This window comes from Papio anubis, chromosome 12 (assembly GCF_008728515.1).
Source record: "Papio anubis isolate 15944 chromosome 12, Panubis1.0, whole genome shotgun sequence".
Lineage (NCBI taxonomy): Eukaryota > Metazoa > Chordata > Mammalia > Primates > Cercopithecidae > Papio > Papio anubis.
In genome coordinates this window covers 50,004,939-50,027,629 of record NC_044987.1, presented here as the reverse complement: position 1 = coordinate 50,027,629, position 22,691 = coordinate 50,004,939, and the positions used below count along the sequence as shown (strand labels likewise).

General features: G+C 36.7%; 1 protein-coding gene across 20 annotated transcripts in view; it reads right to left on the bottom strand.

Annotated features, from left to right (window-relative positions):
* DLG2 (discs large MAGUK scaffold protein 2) overlaps positions 1–22,691 on the bottom strand; it is a 2,166,350-nt gene that overhangs the window by 639,290 nt on the left and 1,504,369 nt on the right. For all 20 annotated transcript variants that reach the window (XM_031653896.1, XM_017949244.3, XM_017949248.3 and 17 more), the window contains one exon: positions 1,691–1,815. In XM_031653896.1, coding sequence (XP_031509756.1) covers positions 1,691–1,815 — 125 coding nt within the window. The remainder of the gene's footprint in view (positions 1–1,690; positions 1,816–22,691) is intronic.

The window sequence follows — 22,691 nt, the reverse complement described above, 5'->3', positions numbered from 1 at the left end:
TTTATTTGGTCTCGTTAGCCCAGTTTTAGCAAGAATCCTGCTGAGTCAGTTTATCAAAAATTTCTCTCCCTTGGTATCCGATCAAATTCCTTATCCCATACCCTTGATAATTTATCAGCTTGGCCTGCCTTCAACAAGAATCCTGCCAAGTGCCTTTAGCCAGAATTCCCCTTACCTTTGACGTTTTCTCTCAGTAATTTTCCATGCACTAACTGCCACCTCCACTCCACAGCTCTTTGGCTATACATCTTCACTTGTGCTTTTTGTATTCAGAGTTAAGACCAATCTCCCTCCCCTACTGCAAAATCTCCATTGCAGTGATTCCTCTTGAATAAACTCTTCCTTACAGTCATTAACAAATGTCATAAATATTTTGTATTTAACATATCCTTCCTATCTTACCTCCCACATTAATTTTCACTTCTTCCTCTTCTACACTTTATTTATTTACTTATTCAAAAATTCATTTTTTCAGCAAGAGTTTATTGAGCCACTTATATATATGTAACTGCTTGGCCTGACGGGATTTACAACCTAGTAGGGATGCTAAAATGACATTAGGGCACGTTATTCTTCCTGAAAAATCTCTCCTAATTTTTCCAATCTATAGTGCCTTTTAGCTAAGGTTTTGATCTCATAGCATTTTATGTTATTTACCCCATGAGGGTAATTCTCATTTCCCACAATTAAGTTCCTTAAAGAAAGTAGCCCAGCTCAAGCAGCTACTACTCTCTATCACTGAGAAGTACCTGGCTACACTCCCTCCACCAACCTAAACTCACCATGTGTCTTTTTTTTTTGTTTTTCTTTTTGAGACATGGTCTCACTCTGTCACCCAGCCGAGAGTGCAGTGATATGATCTCAGTTCACTGGGATCAAGTTCAAGCCATTCTCCCGCCTCAGTCTCCAGAGTAGCTGGGATTACAGGTACCCACCACCAGGCCCAGTGACTTTTTGTATTTTTAACAGAGATGGGGTTTTGCCATGTTGGCCAGGCTGGTCTCGAACTCCTAACCTCAAGTGATCCATCTGTCTTGGCCTCCCAAAGTACTGGGATTATAGGCATGAGCCACTGAGTCAGGCCACTCTGTGCTCTTCATCCAAATCAAGCTGGTTTCCCTTTTTTTTTTCTGAGGGACAACTTGTTCTGTTCTCTGTGTTCCCACTCAGATTTGTAGGGTTAGTGAAATCCTAATTATCATTCAAGACTCAGAAAAATCTTCCCAGGGAATGTTTTTTTTAGACTCAATTTTTCCCTCTTTAAATGCCTAGAGAAAGCCCTATAAACGGTTGCTGAATCTGAGAATACATACAATATCTATAACAGTGCTTTACTTGCTAATGCTACTTAGAGTGTATCATTTTGGTAATTATATTATTTGCCCATTAGTTCATATTTATGTTCTTTCCAACTAGACTGAAGGCCTCATCTAAACAAAAGATTTATCTTCATCCCCTCCTCACAGTGCCTGGCCCAGTGTTCAGTGTGGTAGCCACCAACAAACACAAATCAAATACTATTGAAATTCAATCAGTAGCAAGAGATCTGCAAAGTCATTTCAGGAAGCTTGCCTTAAAAATCTTTCAAGTACAGAACTTTTGTAGAATTATTATTCTTCAAAGGTACAAACGTGTCTCATTAATGCAGCAGATTTACTTTCAAAATCATTCTAATGTTTCAGATCTTTACCTGAGTCTGCCATCCTCTGCTGCAGCACCTCCTGGTATAATCTTCGTAATAAATATGCCAGGGTCATCTCCAATGTGGGGATTATCTGTCCCCCCAGCAATACTGAATCCCAGGCCAGAATTCCCCTGTAGAAACAAAAAGCAGATATTAAATGATGTGTCTGTCACCTAAAACCTAGTTCCTCTTGCACTCTGCATTATCATGTTACTACTCAAATGGAAATCAGGTGACAACAGTCTTGTGTGCTAAACCATAAAGTGCATGGTTAGCAGTAAAAGGAAGGTCAGGAAGAACATTCAGGTTTATTCCTGCACTGTAAGAATGCAAGAGGCATTATATTTTTGCTTTTAAAAATTGCTTCCTTTATGCAGCAATTAAAATCACATTTATGAAGCAGGAAATAAAAACTTACAAATTGTGTAATATGAAAAAATATAAAGAATCATTAGAGTGTCAGTTGTAAAAATTATACATTCATATGAAAAAGGAAGAAAAAAGTTACATGAAAGAATTTGATTTAATAGAAGAGTGAACTTGGGTGTTTCATTTTCTTATTTCTGGTATTGTTGTTCTAATATCACTTATCTGTCAGATAAGTGTGTTTCTAAGTAACAGAAAACTTCCACTTCAGAAGACAGGGCCCTCTTCTAGAGTCATAATGCACGAGAGATACTTTTGAACAATAAACAGACTTTAATTTGCAATAACAATAGAAAAGACATGCAATAGTGTAGCAGCATGTAAATCTGAGTAGTTTGCATTCTAATAAAGCCTTTACAGTTACTGCTGTAGATTATAGTAACTGATATCCAGTGTGTGTGTGTGTATATATGTATATACGTATACATATATACATATATCTCTTTATCTCTTTCTAAAGATATATATATGGATATATATATATAAGGATATATATATGGATATATATATAAGGATATATATATGGATATATATATGGATATATATATATATGGATATATATATGGATATATATCAGGATATATATGGATACATATAAATCTAAAGGATATATATGTATATCTTTCTAAAATTTGTACATAAGGCATAATTAAAAGTCCCCCCAAATCCACAAACCATATTATTTATTTCTCATTTCTAAAGTCTCCTTTAATCCGCATCTCCCATCTCCAGAGCTACATATGTTTTCATAGTTGTGTTGTAATTTTTTCCAAATCATATTATATTTTAAGCCCTTTCTGTATAACTAGGCAGTCTTTATAATTATTCATCTTAAATGGCTAGTCATGTTTCATCAAGGTCACATATCACTTATTTAACCAGTCCCTTATCACTGGATATTAAATTTCTCTACATATTCTTACAACAAATATAGCTTACTAAATTTATGATCACTTGATTAATTTCCACTCTGAGGTAAAAAGAGATGAGGACTACGAATTCGGTAGTTATTTCAGAGAAATTAATCAGGGCACTTGATTAGTCAGAAAGGTCCAATGTCAAGATAAGATCAGCTATAACTTGATAGCTATACCACTGCAAATGTCAAGGTAATGTTTAGCAATTTTTATTGACTGAATTAATAAAACTGAGTTCCAGAGGATTGTTTTTGCAATTGTATATTTCTTATATATGTTGAAAGGGTGAAATGATTAATTCAGCTATGGCAACTAAAATCCCATGTCTTTATACTTCTGATGTCTTCTCTAATTCTGTTTGCTCTTTGAAAAAGTCTAGTGTTCACTGAACAGAGTTATTACTTATTAGTAGTCATATAATCATGAATTTATTTAAAAGTTATTAAACACCACCTCTGTACCTGGCACTAGAGTAAGCCCTGGAGCTACAGGAGTAAATATGTCAGTTTATAAGGTACATGAAGGGGAAATGCAGAGTGTAGGAGTGGGTAAGAGAACCAAACACAGTGACTTGGTGACATAGAGAAGAACATTTTGACATAGGGGGAAGAACTTGTGTAAAAGCCCTTAGGTGAGAAAGGGTATGCCACACCAAGGAACAGACAATAAAGTTGGAACAAAGAAAGCAAGAAGAATTGGATAGATGTACCTTAATCATGAAATTTACAAGAGCAGAGTATACGAGAAATCATTTTGGATTTTAAATACTTATTGACACCAAATGACTGTGTTAGTATTGGTTGAGCATTTCCTATGCAACTGACTCTAAACTAAGACTGCAGAGGTTAAGGCCAGATGGTTTCTGCCTTCACGGATACTCAAAGCATAGCAAAAAAAGCAATGATACTGTGGCATCCAGTGATCAGTACATTTCAGGTACTGTATAACCTCAACTGCATTGTCAAGTATGTAGCCATGGAGATAGTGTTTAGGGGACTTAATAAGGCAGTTCTCTAAGATTCAGAGGTTTGGGAAAGAAAAAATGGGAGGATGAGTATTTTCAATGTAATTTGGGTCAAGCTCTAAGTACATCAACTAGAGTGTATTGGTCTCACTATAGTTAGCATCTCAGGGATAATCATTTCTTGATTAAGGAGAGTAGGGAAGGAGGCAAGCAGGGATTGGGTGATACCCAAACACTTTCTCCTGATACTGTCAATGTGTTTGGAGAGGGTACTCAAAACTTTGTCATGTGAGAAATATATTTGTGATCTAACTCTTAACCTTGTCAACTTTATTTCCAGCTTCACCCTTTACCCCCCAGGAATACTGAAGTGAACTGCAGGTTCTTTACTGCACAGACCTCACTATAATTCATCTCTTGGCATTTATTTATGCTGTTTTCTCTATCAGAAACTTCACATCTCCTCCTTGACTAGTTCATTTCTTCTCATTTTTGAAGATGTGGCTCAGACGGTGTCTGCTCAAGTTAATACTAAATTATCACCCAACCCTTCTTTAGATAGATCACATTTCTGTGTTTTTGTAGGTTTTTATGCTTACTTATGTTATGCATTGTGTTATTTTGTAGTTGTCTGTTTCTGAGTCTATCTTTCCTCTAAACTGGGCTTGTAGAAGGCAGGAACTGCTTAGTATTCTTCTTTGTTTTTTTTGGAGCCTTGTCTAGCACATAGTATTGACAATAAATACTTGATGAAGGAATTAACAGAAAAACAAGCCTACTGAGAATGTTTGTGCCCTAACGGGAAGACTCAAAAAGGACACAATAGAAATCTACAATGTGTTAAGGAATATAATATGGAAGTAGAAGCCATTTGCTCTATGTCATCACAAAAATAAAAAAGCAGAAAGCTCAGGCATTCAAACTGTGGTACAGCTAAAGGCTGACTGATACAATAGAACTGTTCAGATTGGAGATGCACTACTCTGTAAGGGATAGAGAGTCCTTCACTCAAGAGGTATTTGGCTAGTCACTGGGCATGAGGGACCCAGGCATTTATTGAAAGGTTAAACTGTATGATTTTTAAAGAATTCTCTTGGGACTCTGGCTAGATATAGGAAATCTGCTTTTGCCAAAAGAGAAAAGGGGATGTTTTAGGGACATTTAGTGGGGGAAGTATATCACTGTCAAAGTCTTGAAACTTTATAAATCAATATATCTTTGAAATAAAAGCTTTGGCAGCAACCTAGAAACATTTAACCACTGTTTTTCTTTTGAATTGACCACAATATGGAGAAAACTGTGGCTCTGGCTTTTTCTAATATACATTCCCCTGTCCCCAGACCCACTCTGAGGAAAATAATGAATATATTTAGGAAATTCACAATGGAAACTAGGTAGGTAGAGACAGAATGTAACTTGCACTATGGTTCTCGTCCCAAAGCATCCCTGAAAGCTTTTGTGTTTCAATTAAAACTAGTCTATCGGCTAGGTCCGGCCAGTCATCATGGTTCTTTACAAGAGATTCATCTTAATTCAGCTAAGGAAATGATTTAAAGAGCTTTCACCTCCCTTTATTGTTCTCTTCCAGCCTTCCCTTTTAAGTTTGCTACCAGCCAGCAGCATTTAGCAGAGAGAGGGACAGATGCAAAACTGTCAGTGAAATTGCGGCGTGCTGCTCTCTATGGCTGAATCACTTCAATCCCCTGACAATTGTCCCAGAGCCTGCCAGCTGCAGGGACAGATCTCAGCTCCTCTCTTCTCTGAGCAGCAATCTCTCCATGTGAACAGGCAGACCCCTGGTTGACACTCTTAGATGCTGAAAATTGTGACTAATTAACCGAGTGTTGATCTCCGATGCAGTCAATGGAAACTTTGAGGTGCCATGCTGGTAAGGGCAGACCCTGTAAAGGGTTCTGGGTGGGCTGCTGTGTCCTTGCAGTTGGGCACATTCCATGACAGATGAATGTCACTGACATGGACCATTCTTTCTCCTAATTTGCTGACTCTTCGCCATGAGCACAAACCCATTTTCTAGCCAAATGACACTTCTTGTTTCATGTACTGAACACCGTCTCCTCTCAGAGAGAGAATCCACAAAATGGAAAGACATTTTACAAATATGATAAATACAATGTCTCTAGGAAAGTCCCACTTTTATTAAAAGTTTATTTCCCAGCCGGGCGCGGTGGCTCAAGCCTGTAATCCCAGCACTTTGGGAGGCCGAGACGGGCGGATCACGAGGTCAGGAGATCGAGACCATCATGGCTAACACGGTGAAACCCCGTCTCTACTAAAAAAAATACAAAAAACTAGCCGGGCGAGGTGGCGGGCACCTGTAGTCCCAGCTACTCCGGAGGCTGAGGCAGGAGAATGGGGTAAACCCAGGAGGCGGAGCTTGCAGTGAGCTGAGATCCGGCCACTGCACTCCAGCCTGGGCCACAGAGCGAGACTCCGTCTCAAAAAAAAAAAAAAAAAAAAAAAAAGTTTATTTCCCAAATGAAAATTACTCTCAAAATGGGGTTATATATAATAAAAAAAGAGGAAAATACATAGTAATATTATAATCACATTCATTTATATATAATGTTCTACCGACAAGGAATTTTTTTGATTTTTAGAATTTTTCTACTTTAAAATACTGTTTGACCTGATCATTCGAATCTAGGATTTTATCTTAAAGAAATAATCAGAGAAACATGAAAAGATTTGTGTTCAAGGCTTGCTGCATTATTTTTCTAATGTTAAAAAAAACACAACTGAAAACTGACTTCCATATAATGGAGAAATGGTTAAAATATCGTGGTACATTTATCTGAATGTGGGGATAGTTTGGAGTCATTACAATTGTAGTGCTTTTGAATAATAAAGACATGGAATTAGCCCAGGTGCCCATCAATGGTGGACTAAAAGAAAATGTGGTACATATATACCATGGAATACTACACAGCCATAAAAAAGAATAAAATCATATCCTTTGCAGCAATATGGATGCAGCTGGAGGCCATTATCCTAAGTAATGCAGAAACAGAAAACCAAACACTGCATATTCTCACTTATAAATGGGAGCTAAACATCGGGTACACATGAACATAAAGATGGGGACAATAGATCCTGAGAAATACAAAAGGGAAAAAGGAGGGAAGGGGAAAAAGGTTAAAAAACTACCTATCTGGTACTATGCTCACTTTTTAGGTGATAGGTTCAATTGTACTCCAAACCTCAGCACCATGCGATATAACTTTTTAATAAACCCCCAGAATCTAAAAGTTAAAAATAAAAAATAAAATAAAATTTCAGGGCTGTTAATAAAAATGGAAAATGTTGATTATATAAATGTGAGAAAAGAGTGACATTTTAACTACAGTATGATTGCCACTGAAGACATTTAAAATGACTTAACTTTAACAAGAAAATTATTAACTTTCATTAATAATAGTAAAATTGCTTAAATAATTTAAACTACCTAAGAAGGAGATTTTAAAAAAATTATGAAGCCCCTAGAAAAATACTAAAAGTATTATTAAGGGAACTAACATTTATTGCATGTTTATTCTATGCTAAACACTAATCCATGCTTCTTATAATTTCCTATGTGGTAGAGTAGATTGCATTATTCTCTTTTTATATATTAAACTGAAAAACAAACAACAAGCAAACAAACAAAGGAAAAAACTGAGGCTGAGAGGAGTGAAGTAACTTATGTAAAGACTTAAAGCAAGTAAATAGTGAATTCAGATTTAAAAGCAGATTTGTCAGGCTTCAATTACTATCTGCTTTCCATTATATCACACTGTCTCTTCTGAGTTCAAAAACTAATTCAATGATAGGGAAGTAATATAAATTTTCGTTATAAGGAAACACTTCACTGGATTTTTGGAAAAGATTTAAACTTCTATCAGTATCGTGAAAATATTTCAAAACATTTCTAAGAAAGTGGTATGGTTTAGTGGAAAAACAGATCTGGGTCGTTTTAACCTGGGTTTGGACACTGGCTCTGCCACTGATATCTTTGTGGCATTGGATAAATTTCAAAACTAGACTTTGAGTCTAGTTTTGTCATCTGTCAAATGGAGATAATGAGATGAATACAAATGACACAGGCACCAGTGGAGTGCTGAGCACAGCACATGGGTGATGATCAAGCAATGTTAGTTCAATCACTTTGGTTTGATGCACAGCACTGTTTAAAGGGTCCTTACGAGTTTGAGGACAGTCAGGGAGAACAGATGTCAGACAATGTATTCTTACTTATTTCTTACTTAATTCACGCCTTACTTATTGACCCAACAAGTATGGATTAATGCATTTTAACTTACACTGATAATATATGTTACTTCTCTTCATTAAAACAAAACTTAGCTAGAAATACTAAATTTGGGGGAAAGATTAGGTTATAGTATTGAAACCTTAGATAAAAAACAGCTAGATTAAAAAAAGACTCAAACAATGTTCTTTTAACATTTTAATACCTATGTTCTATTTTATAATATTGAAATGGTATATTCCTCTCACCACCCGCAAGATTCCTGTATGCTTCCCTTAACCTAGGAACACCTATCTGTTCCTTTTGCTACTTGTCAACCATGATCAATATTCAAGTTTACCTTCGCATATTTGCTCCAGCAAAGACACTTATTTTAATTTAATATAGTTTATACTACAAAACAATATATGTTGTTTTCAAATATAGTATACATCAGCCCCTAATCTGTAAATTTCTGATATGCACTCTGAAAATTACTAGTCTGCCACTTGAACATTGGCCAATTAAGATAATAGAATAGCGAATAATATAATTAGGTAGAATAAAGATATCAAAAAAGATTGAAACAGGTAATAAGAAGTTAAAATAAAGAACTATGTAGGCTACATGCCAGAAGAAAAAAATATCACTTGATAGAAAGGTCTGTTGGTTGGCAAATAATCTTCCAAATTGTCCCAGAAGTCATTTTACTTTGAACAGTAAATCTGGAGTGGCACAGAGAATAAAAAGGTGTCTTTTTCATACACATTACTTGTTAAAATTATTTAAAGTCTTTCTCACATCCACTTTCTGTCTCATGTTACAATATCTAAAGATGAACAGCCCCAGGTCTATCACTAGGATGTAAAGTTGAGAAAATAATGCAGACCTTTCTAACTACCATTGCTAAATAAAGATTTTTTTCCTCAAATTTTTTATTTAGTTTTTAAATGCTATCTAATAATGTATGTGTCCTGGAACAAAGTGCTTAGTCCAGGAATAAGAAAAGCCTTTTTCACAATTCTACAGTCTCCAGGAATTGCATTTACGATGCCCCATAGTTTGTTCTATTAAACTGTATTTTTCTGGAAGCTGCTGGGTAGAAAAGCCATCAGAAGAATGCTTCATTTGGGGATTGGCAAATGTTTACATAAAAATGCTTTAACAAGATGGGGGATGGTATAAAGGAAGCAGTTTAATAAATAGGCCAAGAGAGAATGCCAGATTACCGTAGACCAAAGAACTCCTGAGAAGCAAAGAAAAGTGAACACAGAGAAAGTAGATTATTATCTCTCTCTCTCTCTCTCTCTGTGTGTGTGTGTGTGTGTGAGAGAGAAAGAATGAGAGAGAGAGAGAGAGAATGAGAGAGAGAGAGAGAGAGAGAGAGAATGAGAGAGAGAGAGAGAGATATGAGAGAGAGAGAGAGAGAGACAAAGCAGAGGAAAGATTTTGGAGGATGGCAGGGAGGGGACTCAAGCATGTCTTTAGTCTAAAGGAAAGAAGCCCCTGGGAAAGGGAGATTGAAGGTACAGGAGAGAAGGGAGCACACAAAGAAACAATCTTGAAGGAGGAGTGAGAATGGGGCCCAGAGTTCAGACTCTTTGAGTACTCCTGTAGGTACTACTTAATTGCATGTGGTATAGCCACAAAATGAAATAGTATTGTATAAGTTTATTTGCTGACATGAAAAGATCTTTATAAAATAGTTGTAGATAAAGTAAGAGACAATTAAGGATTTAAACTTTGACCTCACTTTACAATATGCATGAATTTAAAAAGTTTGGGAGTATGCTCATTAATTTATTAATAGTGGTTCTCACTGACTATCAGCATTGTAGATATTTTTCTCGTCACTTTGAGCAGCTCCATCTTTAATTTTTCCTTATAAATATATCTTGCAATGAGCACATATACACGTATACACACGCGCACACACACACACACACATATTACACTTATACAACATGTGTAACATTAGAACAAATAAGTTCGCTTTTGACACAGCATAACTCAGCCATGGGTAGGGGGAGGAATACTTTACTCTCTGACATAAGAATAACTGAGTTTCTACAGGTAAGTTATAGTATTATTTTAAGGTGGAAGAAATTAAAGGTCATTTTAAGGTAGAGGAAAAGGAGGCTGAAGGAAGTCTTAACTGATTAGATGTCTTTACTCCTTATATTTAGAAGTCAGGACATCAGAGGGAAAGGTCTAGAATGAAGTTGAGGATTTAAGTAAAGCTGTAAGTGGTTGGAACTGCAGCTTTGAGGCAAGAGAGAGACACTTAGGGATCAGCTGGAGTCTGCTAAGCAGTACCATGGTGGGATGCCATCAGCGTGTTATGGGATTTTCTCCCACAGAACTTAGTAATCTTGAACAGTGAAAGGGATGATTTGGTTGCTTTAGGGCTGAGGCTTGGGGAAAAAATACGGTTTACTTTGTAAGTGATGAGTAATATGTTAGAAAGGATAGGAAAATATGAGATGCAAGGAGGATACTCTTTGACTGGAAGAACAGAAGAGGGTGACAAGATGGAGATACAATGGATAGCTTTATGGAGAGCAGGAGATGGAAGAGGGAGCAGCAGGCTGTGGATATTGGCAGATTTCAGGGTTCAAGATTTTAGAGATGAAGCAGCACTCAGTGTTAGTCATATGAGTATAGTAAAGGTCAAGTTATAAGAGTGTATTGAAGTGATGATCAAGTCAGAGTATTTTGTAGGTGACACTGAAGTTTCCCAGTAAGATAGCAGGAGATTTAAAAAACAAAAAGATAGTGAAGACAGAAAAAATGGTTAACATTTTTCAGTGAAACTGAGGAAAGACCTAAGGTAGAAGGAGAGAACAATAAGAAGAGGAGTATGATGTGAGGTAGTGTGGCAGTTAAGTATTCTAGGTAGAAGAACAAGATGTGCTAAAGCCTAAGGAAAAGAAAGAGCTTGACTTGTTCAAGAAACTAAAATGGGACCAGAATAGCTATGCAGTGGTAAGAAAAGGAAGGATAAGATGAGGTAAGAGAGGGTAGCAGGGGGTCATACACTTGGGACACAGTAGGTTTTGGGGTCATAAAAGGCTTAAAATAGGGGAATTACATTATCTGATCTAGTTTAAGATTATATTTTTTATTGTGTACAAACTTATAGGAGAGTGCTGAAGGGGAGAACAGAGAGGCAACTTGCTGTTGTCCAGGTCAGAAATTGATGGCATCTGAACTAGGCTGATAGCAATGGGGATGGCAATATTTGAGGCATGATTAGAAGGTAGAAATAAAAGGACTTACTGATGGCTGGAACATGAAAGGGTGGAAAAGAGGAGAATCAAAGATGACGTGATGCATAGCTGGACAGGGATGATGTATATGAGATGAGAAGACTGTGGTGAGGATGGGGAAGCCAGTTTGGGAGATGTAAATCAAGACTTAGGCTTGGGTCTTTTTCAGTTTGAGAAATATGTTGGTGTTAATGGAGAGAATGAAAAAAAATACCGACATCATCAGAAAAAAATAATAGGTAACACTCATTTAGTGCTTTCTATACATCAGATACTGTGCTAGACCTTACAATTGCCTACTTAAGGAAGTCAAGATGCTGGTCAGAAAATAGGGTGGGTTATTGCAGGAATATCAGGAAAAAGTTCTAGGCAAAGTTATCTACTTTGGTCCCCACAACTCTGTAAGGGTATATGAGAAAGTTTTCTGAGTGACAGATCTAGGATTATGGGCTTTCCTGGAGGAACTAGGTTATCTGAGTAAGGAGCGATATGACAAATGTGATGCTTTACCATGATTAATTCAAGGGCATTGTGTGTTTAGAATGCTGAATTTAGAATAGGCTGGGTGGATTGAGTCAGAAAGCAAGGAGAGCAATATGGGATCAAATATAATATTTAAGCTGTGAATTCTTAAGATCTGATCTAAGATGTTGTCAATGATACTCCAACTACAGAATTTCTAAGTAACATCAGTCTTGTGTCCTGTAACACGATGTATCCGAAATGCCACTGGCCGCAAATATGTACTTCTCATTAACTCTCAACATAATTTCTTAATTTGTTGATCATTTTTCCAGTGTAAGCTGGTAATAATGGAGTGAGTCCCTCTTTTGTAGTCCCATCAAATCTTCTACTTCTAATGACATCTCTGCTTGTGTTCTGGAAAGGATTAAAGCAGAGACATCTGTTTAGAGTGGTTTGTGTAGTTGAAAATAAGAAAGAAACAAGAATGCTCATCAATTCTTATTACCACAGCAAGAAATCTGATAGTCATCCTTGACTCCTGCCTCCCCATCGGTCCCTATATTTTATTAAAACTCAAATCTTGTTGATTCTACCCCTGAAATACCCCTCAAATCCATCCAGCTCCTCTTGCCTTCTACCATCACTGTCTAGTTTAGAACATCTTTAGTTCTCCTCATTGGTTTTCTGGCTTCCATACCTGACTCACTTCACTCCTTCCTTCACATACTAGGATGTGCTCAAAACAACAAATCTCAAACTCTAATGCCTATGAAGGCAGAAAACACATATAGGAGGGTGAAGTAATCCCAGGAGAGGTAAAACAACAGGGCAAGAATGTGAGTAAGTGATAACTGATCTTCATGTTGGAAACAAAATAGAAGTGTGGGTTGATAACATATCTCATCTATAGGGATAAGCTGCCATTCAGCTTTTATGGGTTACTGCCTCTCTGAAATGGGGTCCTCTTATTGGATGATTGTCTTACCCTCCGCACACCCCAGAGAAGCCAGGAATGAAATTTCCTTAAGTAAAATCTCAATTTTTAAATGTCAGAAAATTATTGAATATCAATAAATACATATTAGGTTGTGGTAGTCCAAGTCCTCTGAGAAGCAGATGTCAAGACAGGATTAAATGTACAAATTTTATGAGAGGAAATGCTTGTGAGGGAAAATGGGGAAACATCCAGAAAAGGTTAGAAGAGTCATTAGATCACCATGCAAGTCCGATCCCAAAGAGGAGGAGAGAAAGAAGGAAGATAGGTTGGAAGTATCCTTCATTGTTTTTCTCTGAGTCCATCAGAGAAGCCCCTTTCCTCCCAGAAAAGGCCCCGCCTTAGTAGCCCTGCAGCACTAGGTCACCGGCTCAGAGGAGCCGTTGGGGCAAACTCAAGAATAGATTCAGATTTGAGAGCTTAGCAGTTGGGTTCCAGGTGAATTATGCTCCCTGTAGTTGGCAGTCTGTGAAGCACATCCTCACGACTGCCCCATAGGCTAACATTGTGAAGAGAAAACACATCTGCAAGCCAGAGATGTAGTCTGACCGTCATCATTTTGTAAACTGCTCACCATTCAATGAACTAACTTGTACTTTCTTCTGTGTAGCTTTATATATCCCGTGGAACACATAAAGAAAAGTGTTTGACACAGAGTAACTCCTCACTTTCCCCTTCATTTTCCTCCTCTGTACAATTCTGTAACTGATTTACAATTCATTACTGCACACAGCACATTGCTTTGTATTTGTTTATATATTTATTTTTCCTATTCTATTGTGAGAATCAATGCAAAATATCAAAACCTAGTTATTCATTTTCCATGCCAGAATTGCATAGCATCTGTATATGAACAGTGCTGAATAAATCCCTGTATAAACTGAATTGAACGGAACTATTTTCTATTCTGCAATTCTTATTGTTTTTGCTGTTGAATTTCTATTCAAATATCAAACTCCACCTCAACTACTATCTCTGATGTTTTCTCCAAACGCTTCAGGCAGATGTGATGACCCTTCCTTCTGGGCTTCCGTAAAACTTCATTCACAACGTGAGGGGATCACCATTCATATTGTGTCTCTCTTTCTCTAGATCCTCAGCACCTAGAGGGCAGGGGCCCCACTGTATTTGCAATTGTATTTCTCTCTCTGAATCTAATGCCCATTGACAGCAAATGCTCAGTAAATGTTTGATGAGTTAAGCTAAACTGAAGAATAATCCAAAACATTTGTATGATTGAGCTAATAAGGAAGGGTCAGGTGAAGGGGTTTACTTTAAGTTTTAACGTAGGAAGGCTAAACTTTGAATCACCTAATTAATTCTGCATTTGTTTCTTTGAGAATCTGCTATCTGTTCAACATTGTGTCAAATTCTGCAAACCAAATAAAAGACGTACAGTTCTTGTTCTCGAGGAGCTTACAGTCTAGTTGGGGAGATGTGCCATATACATAGGGAATAGCACGAGTATGGCACAATATTTCACATTTCCCATTGACTCCTCTCTCCCTGGGTTCTCTCATCCATCATTTACCAAGTTTTATTGATTCTATCACTTGAGTAACTCTTGTTTTCATCCTTTTATTTCTATTTCCACTGCCTCTATTTCCTCATTTTCTATTGACCAGGATATCACAAATTCCAAGCATCTGAGAATGACTTTTTTTTTTAACTACTATTTTTTTTTTTTTTCTTTTTGAGAGGGAGTCTCGCTCTGTTGCCCAGGCTGAAGTGCAGTGGCGCAATCTCTGCTCACTGCAAGCTCCGCCTCCCGGGTTCACGCCATTCTCCTGCCTCAGTCTCCCGAGTAGCTGGGACTACAGGCACCTGCCACTATGCCCAGTTAATTTTTATATTTTTAGTAGAGACGGGGTTTAGCCATGTTATCCGGGATGGTCTCTCTCTCTTGACCTCGTGATCCTTCCGCCTCGGCCTCCCAAAGTGCTGGGATTACAGACATGAGCGACCGCACCCGGCCTTTTCCCCCCCCCCCCCCCCCCCCACTTTTATGACTACCACTTTTCATTCCAGAAGTATAATTTTCTCATTTTCTCTCAAATCAGTTTAGATGTTCCTGCTGATTTTTTTTTCTATTTCAAATCTTTGAAAACTTCTAAATGTTGAATAAAATAATATCTTTTTACTTTTTTTTACTCTTTATTGAACCATGAGGTTTTTTTTTGTTTGTTTGTTTGTTTTTTTTTAAAGGCAGATAACTAGAGATTTTTTTCTGGTGGTGTGCACTTATTATTTCTTTTAGTATTTCCTAGCAACACTGTAGGTTCTCATTTGCTACAGCCATAAATTTGTATTCCTTTAAAATAACTTCCCTTTAAAACGGTAACATGTGATTAACCAACTGTACCTCTGACTTAACAAGCCTTTAAAACTTACCCTTTCCTTTACCAACCTTGACGAGGTAAGAGGGATGGAAATGGACACCTGCTGTCATCTATTAGGTGCTACTCCCTTGGAATGGATAAAGAAAACAAGCTCTGTAATCATTTCTGCTGTGTTCAGATTCTAGCTTTACTCTTTCTTGGCTTGTGACCCTGAACAATTCTCTTAAGTTTTGTGAACTATAGCTTCCTCACCAGAACAAAAAGAATAATAATATCTTTTGGATTGCTTATAAACTAGTAGCACTCAAAGTATCTTCAAGATCAAATAATAATAATATGTTATTTGTCTTTTTCACTGTGTTCACCTGTGTGCTGATGATACAAAAGCAATGGCAGATAAAACTGTTGGTGCCTTAGTACAAATCTACGTAGTGGTGCCGAAGTATGCTAGTAAGCATAGAGTTCTTCACTCCCATATACTCACACAAAAAATTAATTTTACTTAAGAATATCTTTGACGAGGCATTAAAAATTATTAATTTTCTTAAATATTGACCTTTGAGTCCATAACTTTATAATATTCTATGTAATGCAGTGAGATATATACATAAAACACTTCAATTATATATTGCACATGGTTTTCTACAGGAAAATAAAAATACTGTGCAATTATTTCAGTTGAAAGCTAAACTAACCACATATTTACTGAACATCAGTTTTACTTAAAAGAATGACTGATATACAAACTGGTTATTCAGTTTTGGGTATTTCGCAAAACATTCCTGAAAACTAATAAAGTGAGATTTTTGTTTTAAGGAAAATAATTGCCAATATTTGTGGTCAATAGCAAAATTCGAAGTTTCAAACAAACATTAGAATTTGGAAACTTTGTTTTCACCACCAATGAGCCGACAAGCTTTCTGACTTAAACATTTTTTTCTGATAGGATGGGTGATAATATTGACAAATACAATTTTTTGATATTATATAGTGAAGTGTATCAACATTTGGAGAATCTGCACAGCTTGGTGAATCAATAAATCAATAATTTTCAATTAACCAATACATATTATACAAATACATGAGTAAAAGGTTCATTTAAAGTGCAAGATAGATGAATGAATTTTAATGTAATGGTTAAAAAAAAGTTCAATGATACAGTTTCAGATTCCACATGGAAGCTAAACTATAAAGAACTACCATTTGTCAAGTTTTAATGTGGTATCAAAGAATATCCACAGTTATCTGAAAAGGCTATGAAAACATTCTGTCTTTCTCCATTCACAGAAGAGTGAAAAAAAAGGCCTATAAAGATATGAGAATCCAGCTATATTAAATTAAGCCAGACATTAAAAAGATTTGGAAAATGTAAAACAATGCCCTTCTACTTACTACTCTTTTTGGCTTTAAAAAATAAAACTAGCTTTAATTTTTTAAAGTTACATTAATATTTAATGGGTTTATTATTTATAAATAATTACATTTAAAAATTCTCAGTTTTAATTTCTAATATGGCAAATATTGTAGACAGAATACACATAAACTGTAGGAACTCTTCATGAATTTTAAGTGTTAAAAGGATTCTGAGACCAAAATGTTTAAGAACTGTTTTTGTAAATATTTTATTACATAATTCTGATAAAACATTTAACTTGATACACTGGAAGGGCTCAGTAAATGTTAGTAAGCTTATTTACACCAAGGGCTCTAGATAGTATTAGCCAGTATTAAAATTTCTTGAAATCACCCTTGACTATGATCCATTTTTCTTAATTTGAAAGTGAATTCAAGGAGCTGAGGCAGCAGAGTGCTTGAGGAGGGGAAAATGAAGGTGGATCTGTCATAGTTGAATGCTTATAAATTAATAATACTATTCACCACCTCAGAACATGCTATAAGGAACCAACCCCTAAAGAGAAAAGATTTTTCAATATGATATGTTTTTCCGCAGCTGCATGGATATTTTAAAAGCATGAACCCAGGTTTCCTACTCCCTCATGCCTAGTATGACTTCACATTCTTTTTATTTATTTATTCATTTATTTATTTATTTATTTATTTATTTACTTTAGACAGGCTGGAGTGCAGTGGCACGATCTCTGCTAACTACAACTTCTTTCATGTCAGCTTCCCAAGTAGACGGGAGTATAGGCACACACCACCAAGCCTGGCTAGTTAATTTTTTCCGTTTTTTTATTTTTTGTAGAGACAGGGTTTTGCTATGTTGCCCAGCCTAATCTCAAACTCCTGAGCTCAAGCCATTAGGCCACCTCAGCTTCCCAAAATACTGGAATTACAGGAGTGAGCCACCTCACCTGGGCCGACTTCACATTCTTGTACCAAGTATGCTATTAGTTACAGGCTTCTTAAAGCTATGCTGAGTCTACAGTTTTATATTCCATTTGATAAATGCAAGGTCCATTGGCAGTGGTAAGGATTTCAAAGACCCAACATTTTGTTTTAGGCAACTTTATTTGTAGAGTCTATTTCCTTACTAAAAGACATCCTGTGTATATGTCAACGCTATGTTAAGATTAGCAATTCTTTGACCCAATAATCCAAACTCCCCTCAGCCCACCATTGTTACTAGGCTCAAAATCTATTCATTGGTATTCAGACAGTTCTAACTTCAGAGTGCTGCCCACAAAACCTCGACCCAGGAAAAAGAAATATTTTCTGGAAGCAAGTGAGTTCACTGTTCCATCACAGGTATATGCTGGGAGAGGGGAGGTGGAAGTAGGTGAAGGCTGGATTGTGTGCACTCCATTCCCCTTAGGAGTATATTTGCTTTCTTTTCAACCCTGAGCATTTTGGTTAATATCTAAATCCTTTAGTTTTGTAGGGGACAAAAAAATTTTAAGTCATGAACACCTGTCTCCTCTTTGACTTTTTGTGTCTGTCTTCTTCCCCCTTACTAGACTGCAATCATCATGTCCCCTTTTATGGTCCCCCAACATTTCAGGTTTTATTTCTGCCTTGGAGACTTTGCATTTGCTCTTATATATACCTCTAAGACTTTTACATCTTATTCATCAGATCCCAGCTCAAGTGTTACCACCTCAAAGGAGCCTGCCTGATAGCAACAAACTACTCTTCTCATTACCACCTTTGGGCACCTCCTATCTTATCACCCTATTATTTTCTTCATGTCTTTTATCACCATCTACACTTATTTTGTTAACTGCTTATTTATTTATTGTATGAGTACCTCACTAAAGTATAAGCTCCAGGAGGCTTTCTGTCATGTTCACCACTAACCGTATTCTCAATTTCTAGAAAAGCACCAGACACATAATAAACTTTCAAGAAATATGTGTTTAAGAAACGAGTGACTCAATCAATAAGGCATGGTAATACAGTGAAAATTGTATAAGTTTTGGAGCTGACAGACTGGAATTTGACTCCTGCTATGAACTCAATATGTCCTCCAAATTTGTGTGTTGGAAACTTAATCCCCAGTGCAACAGCATTGGCAAGTGGGGCCTTTTGGGAGGTAAGATGATTCTGGACTTTATCAAGTGTGTGACCTTGGGCTAGCCTCTTAACTTCTCTTAAATTCCTCATTTTAAAACAGTGATTGTTAAACTCTTGTGAAGAATAATGTTTTCAAGTGTAAAAGCATTCAATATTGTTTGGCACATAAAAGGTAGTCAATGAAAAGGATATCCCTGTCCTGCTCAATCTGAATACTTTCCATATTTTATTAGTCCATTCTCATGTGGCTAATAAAGACATACCTGAGACTGGGTAATTTATGAAGGAAAGACTTTTAATGGACTCACAGTTCCATATGGCTGGGGAGCCCTCACAATCATGGTGGAAGGTGAAGGACTTACATGGCAGCAGGCCTGAGAGCCTGCGCAGAACTGCCCTTTTATAAAACCATCAGTTCCTGTGAAACTTATTCACTATCAGGAGAACGGCATGGGAGAAACCTGCCCCCATGATTCAGTTACCTCCCACTGGGTCCCTCCCATGACATGTGGGGATTATGGGAACTACAGTTCAAGATGAGATTTGGGTGGGGACACAGCCAAACCATATCACATGTGTATGATAAGTAAAGCTAAAGTCCTAACACCACAAAATTTACCATTTTGTGAGGAAGCAGGATATATAAACATAAAGTGACATTAAGTCAGTATTTGTTAAGTGTCAAATGAATGTCAGAGGGACAAGTGAAACCTGCATTGGCTCCCTACTGCTTAGAGAATAAAGTCAAAATTGATTAGGCATAACATTTATAGCACTTTGTTATTATGCTGCACTTTGCTTTCCAATGCCCATTTCTCACTGCAGTTTTCCACTTAAGCGTCATCTAATCGAACACCACTATTCACTTTACTTTGTAAATATATGGCCTGATAAGCCTTGCAGCTTTGCTCTCATACTTTCCCTCACCTCTTATTCAAATTCTTCCTTTAGGGCTTGAATTAATTGTCATTTGCTCCAAGAAGTCTCACTTGATCTCCACCACCCCAATCCTTACAAATGAGAGCAACTGCTCCCACTTCTAAGGTGGGTTATACTTCTCCTACAGCACTTTATCTTTGGCTTTGTGTTTGGAGTATATGTGTATTTGCCTTATTTTCTAGCCTGCTTTAGTTTTTAGCCTAACCCTCTGGTTGTCTCTGATTTATCCTAGTCATTCCAAAAATTCTGTACATATCATAAGCGCTCCCTCATTATAGTAACATAAATAAATAATTTAAAATGAATGAAAAGGAACTAAGTGGAAGACTTGGTTTTCTACTTGGGTCTTTCAGCTTAAATCTGGGCTTTTCTCATCTCCCTTCATTCCTCTTCCCAACTCCTACTTATAGTTTCCCAAAGACAATCATTCCATTTCCATTTTCATGCCTTCTTTCCTCATGTATCCAAACGTGGTTCAAGCATCATCTGCTCTGTGGGGCTTGTGTGACTCACCAGTTGGGTTCAGATAACCAGTTGGGTTCAGTTACGCCCAGAATACATTGAACTTACTTCTGCTGCGACATTTATCACTTATATTATAAAAATTGTATTCACTGAGAAAAAAAAATATGCTAATGTAATTTATGGGCACCTTTAACCATGGCTAGCATATAATAAATATGCAGTAAGTATTTGTTGAATAAATAAATTAATGCAAACTTTATTTTTATTGATATTATTATGGTAAGCATTTTATAGGCTTTATTTATTTATTTATTTTTGAGACAGAGTCTTGCTCTTGTTGCCCAGGCTGGAGTGCAATGGCGCGATCTCGGCTCACTGTGACTTCTGTCTCCCTGGTTCAAGTGATTCTCCTGCCTCAGCTTCCCAAGTAGCTGAGATTACAGGCAAGGGCCACCACTCCCAGCTAACTTTTTGTATTTTTAGTAGAGATGGGGTTTCACCATGTTGGCCAGGCTGGTCTCGAACTCCTGACTGCAGGTGATCCACCTGCGTCGGCTTCCCAAAGTGCTGGGATTACAGGCATGAGCCACCACCACCCAGCTGGCTTTATCTTAATAATCCCTCTAATTAGTATATTTAAATCCATGTTTATTTATGTTTATTCATGCTTCTATCAACTACAAAAGATCAAGCCTTTCACCTTTTGAAGAAGAAAAAATTTGTTCAGCCTCCTGCTGCATCAAATGTGTACTAGAGTAATGGTTGACCCAACGGAAGCCTGAGAAACTAATTTGCCTCCATGGTTTCTCCTTAATTCCCTAATTACAGGCAAAATTTGATCAGACTTTAAGAGAAAATAAACCTTGAAATCTAATTCATATTTCTCTCAGAGTCTTCTCTCATCTACTAGAGTGAAGTATAGCCTAAATCAGTTTTCTCTAATGAGTTCATATTTGACGAAAGACTTAGGAACAATATAAAACTTTTCAATTCTCAACATCAATTCTAATTTACTTCTACATTGAAGGTAAAGTAAATAAACTGAATTAAAGTGCAGCAGAGAGGTATATATTTCTTTTAGAAGGTACTTAACTCGAGTATAAACAATCTCTTTAGTTCTTTCCTCATCCTTTCAGCAGCAGAAGCAGGAAGATGGGGTATCTTCTAATTTGTGGTAGAAATAAATTTTATTTTTATGATTCTGCCACCAAAAAGATATTTTCCAGTCACTTCTTTGATTCCCTAAAGTATCTTCCAACACTGAAGTCCAAGGGTAAGCAGAACTCACAAAAAATGTTGGTCTATCATTGTACTTTAGGCAGGTTAATAATTCTCATTGAGGCATAAATATGACTTGCCACATTCTGCCACTTTTAATCCTTTGTGAATATACTTCAAAAGCAAAACGTGTTTATAAGTCCTCTAATATCTGCCACATTACAATAAATGATAGACCAACCTCCAGAGTATTGGCTTTGACCTCAAGCAAATTATACAATAATGTTTCCTTCAAAGTTTTTGTGCATGCAGCTCCTTCTCTCCCAGAAGAAACATGTACCAGATGGCAAAAGTGACAACCTCAGAAAAAAATATTAAAGCTGCGTTGAAAACGACAGCTTCTTCAGAAGGTCAGGGCACAAATCTCTGGTAGCAAAGCTCAACACAGCATTTTAGAGATAAAACCTTATTACCCAAATACTGCTATTTCACAGCACTTAATAATGGATGGTAGTACATCTGCCTGAGGACATATTGCTCTCTCATCCTAGGATGAGTCCAAAAGATTTTAACCACCGTGGCAAAGTAGGGGTAGATAAGACCACGTGCAGATGAGGGTTTTAGTTTATTACCATTGGATTCATATATATATGAATTTCATATATGTCATATATACAAATATATATCATATATTCATATAGGTAATATATTCACACACACATACAAATAACATTTAAAAAGACTGAACTTGTACCTTAAATAAGGGTTGTGTTTGCTTAATAGTCATGGTTAGAATTAAAGCAGGAAATCTTAAAGAAGTTATGCAGAAAAAAGCATCTTTATTTTTTGATGTGCCCCATTTTTACCTACTTTTTAACCTCACTCAAACAAGCACATGTATCAAGCTTCACAAAACAGAACAAACCTCTAAGAATTTCACTTCTTAAAAAGATATTTAGAAAGAGTATATGAATCTTCTTATATTTGGCTTAAAACATCTTATTAGTTACCTATAATGAGGCCCAACTTAGAAGCTAAGAGACCCTTTCTTGAAAAGTATGAGTGTGTTTCTGAACAAATACAAATGCAATGAAATGAAGGAAAAATTCCTCTGATATGAAATGCCTCCTACTGACTTTGTACTGGAACATTTATTTTCTTTGTGTGGAGGATGTAGGCAGCATACTTTCCATTAACTGATTATTTGGAGGTATGGCTGGAAGGGAAGAACTAGGAAGAGAATTGGCTTGATGCCTGAACTCATTTCAACTTCAATTCATCCAAAGGCAAAGGG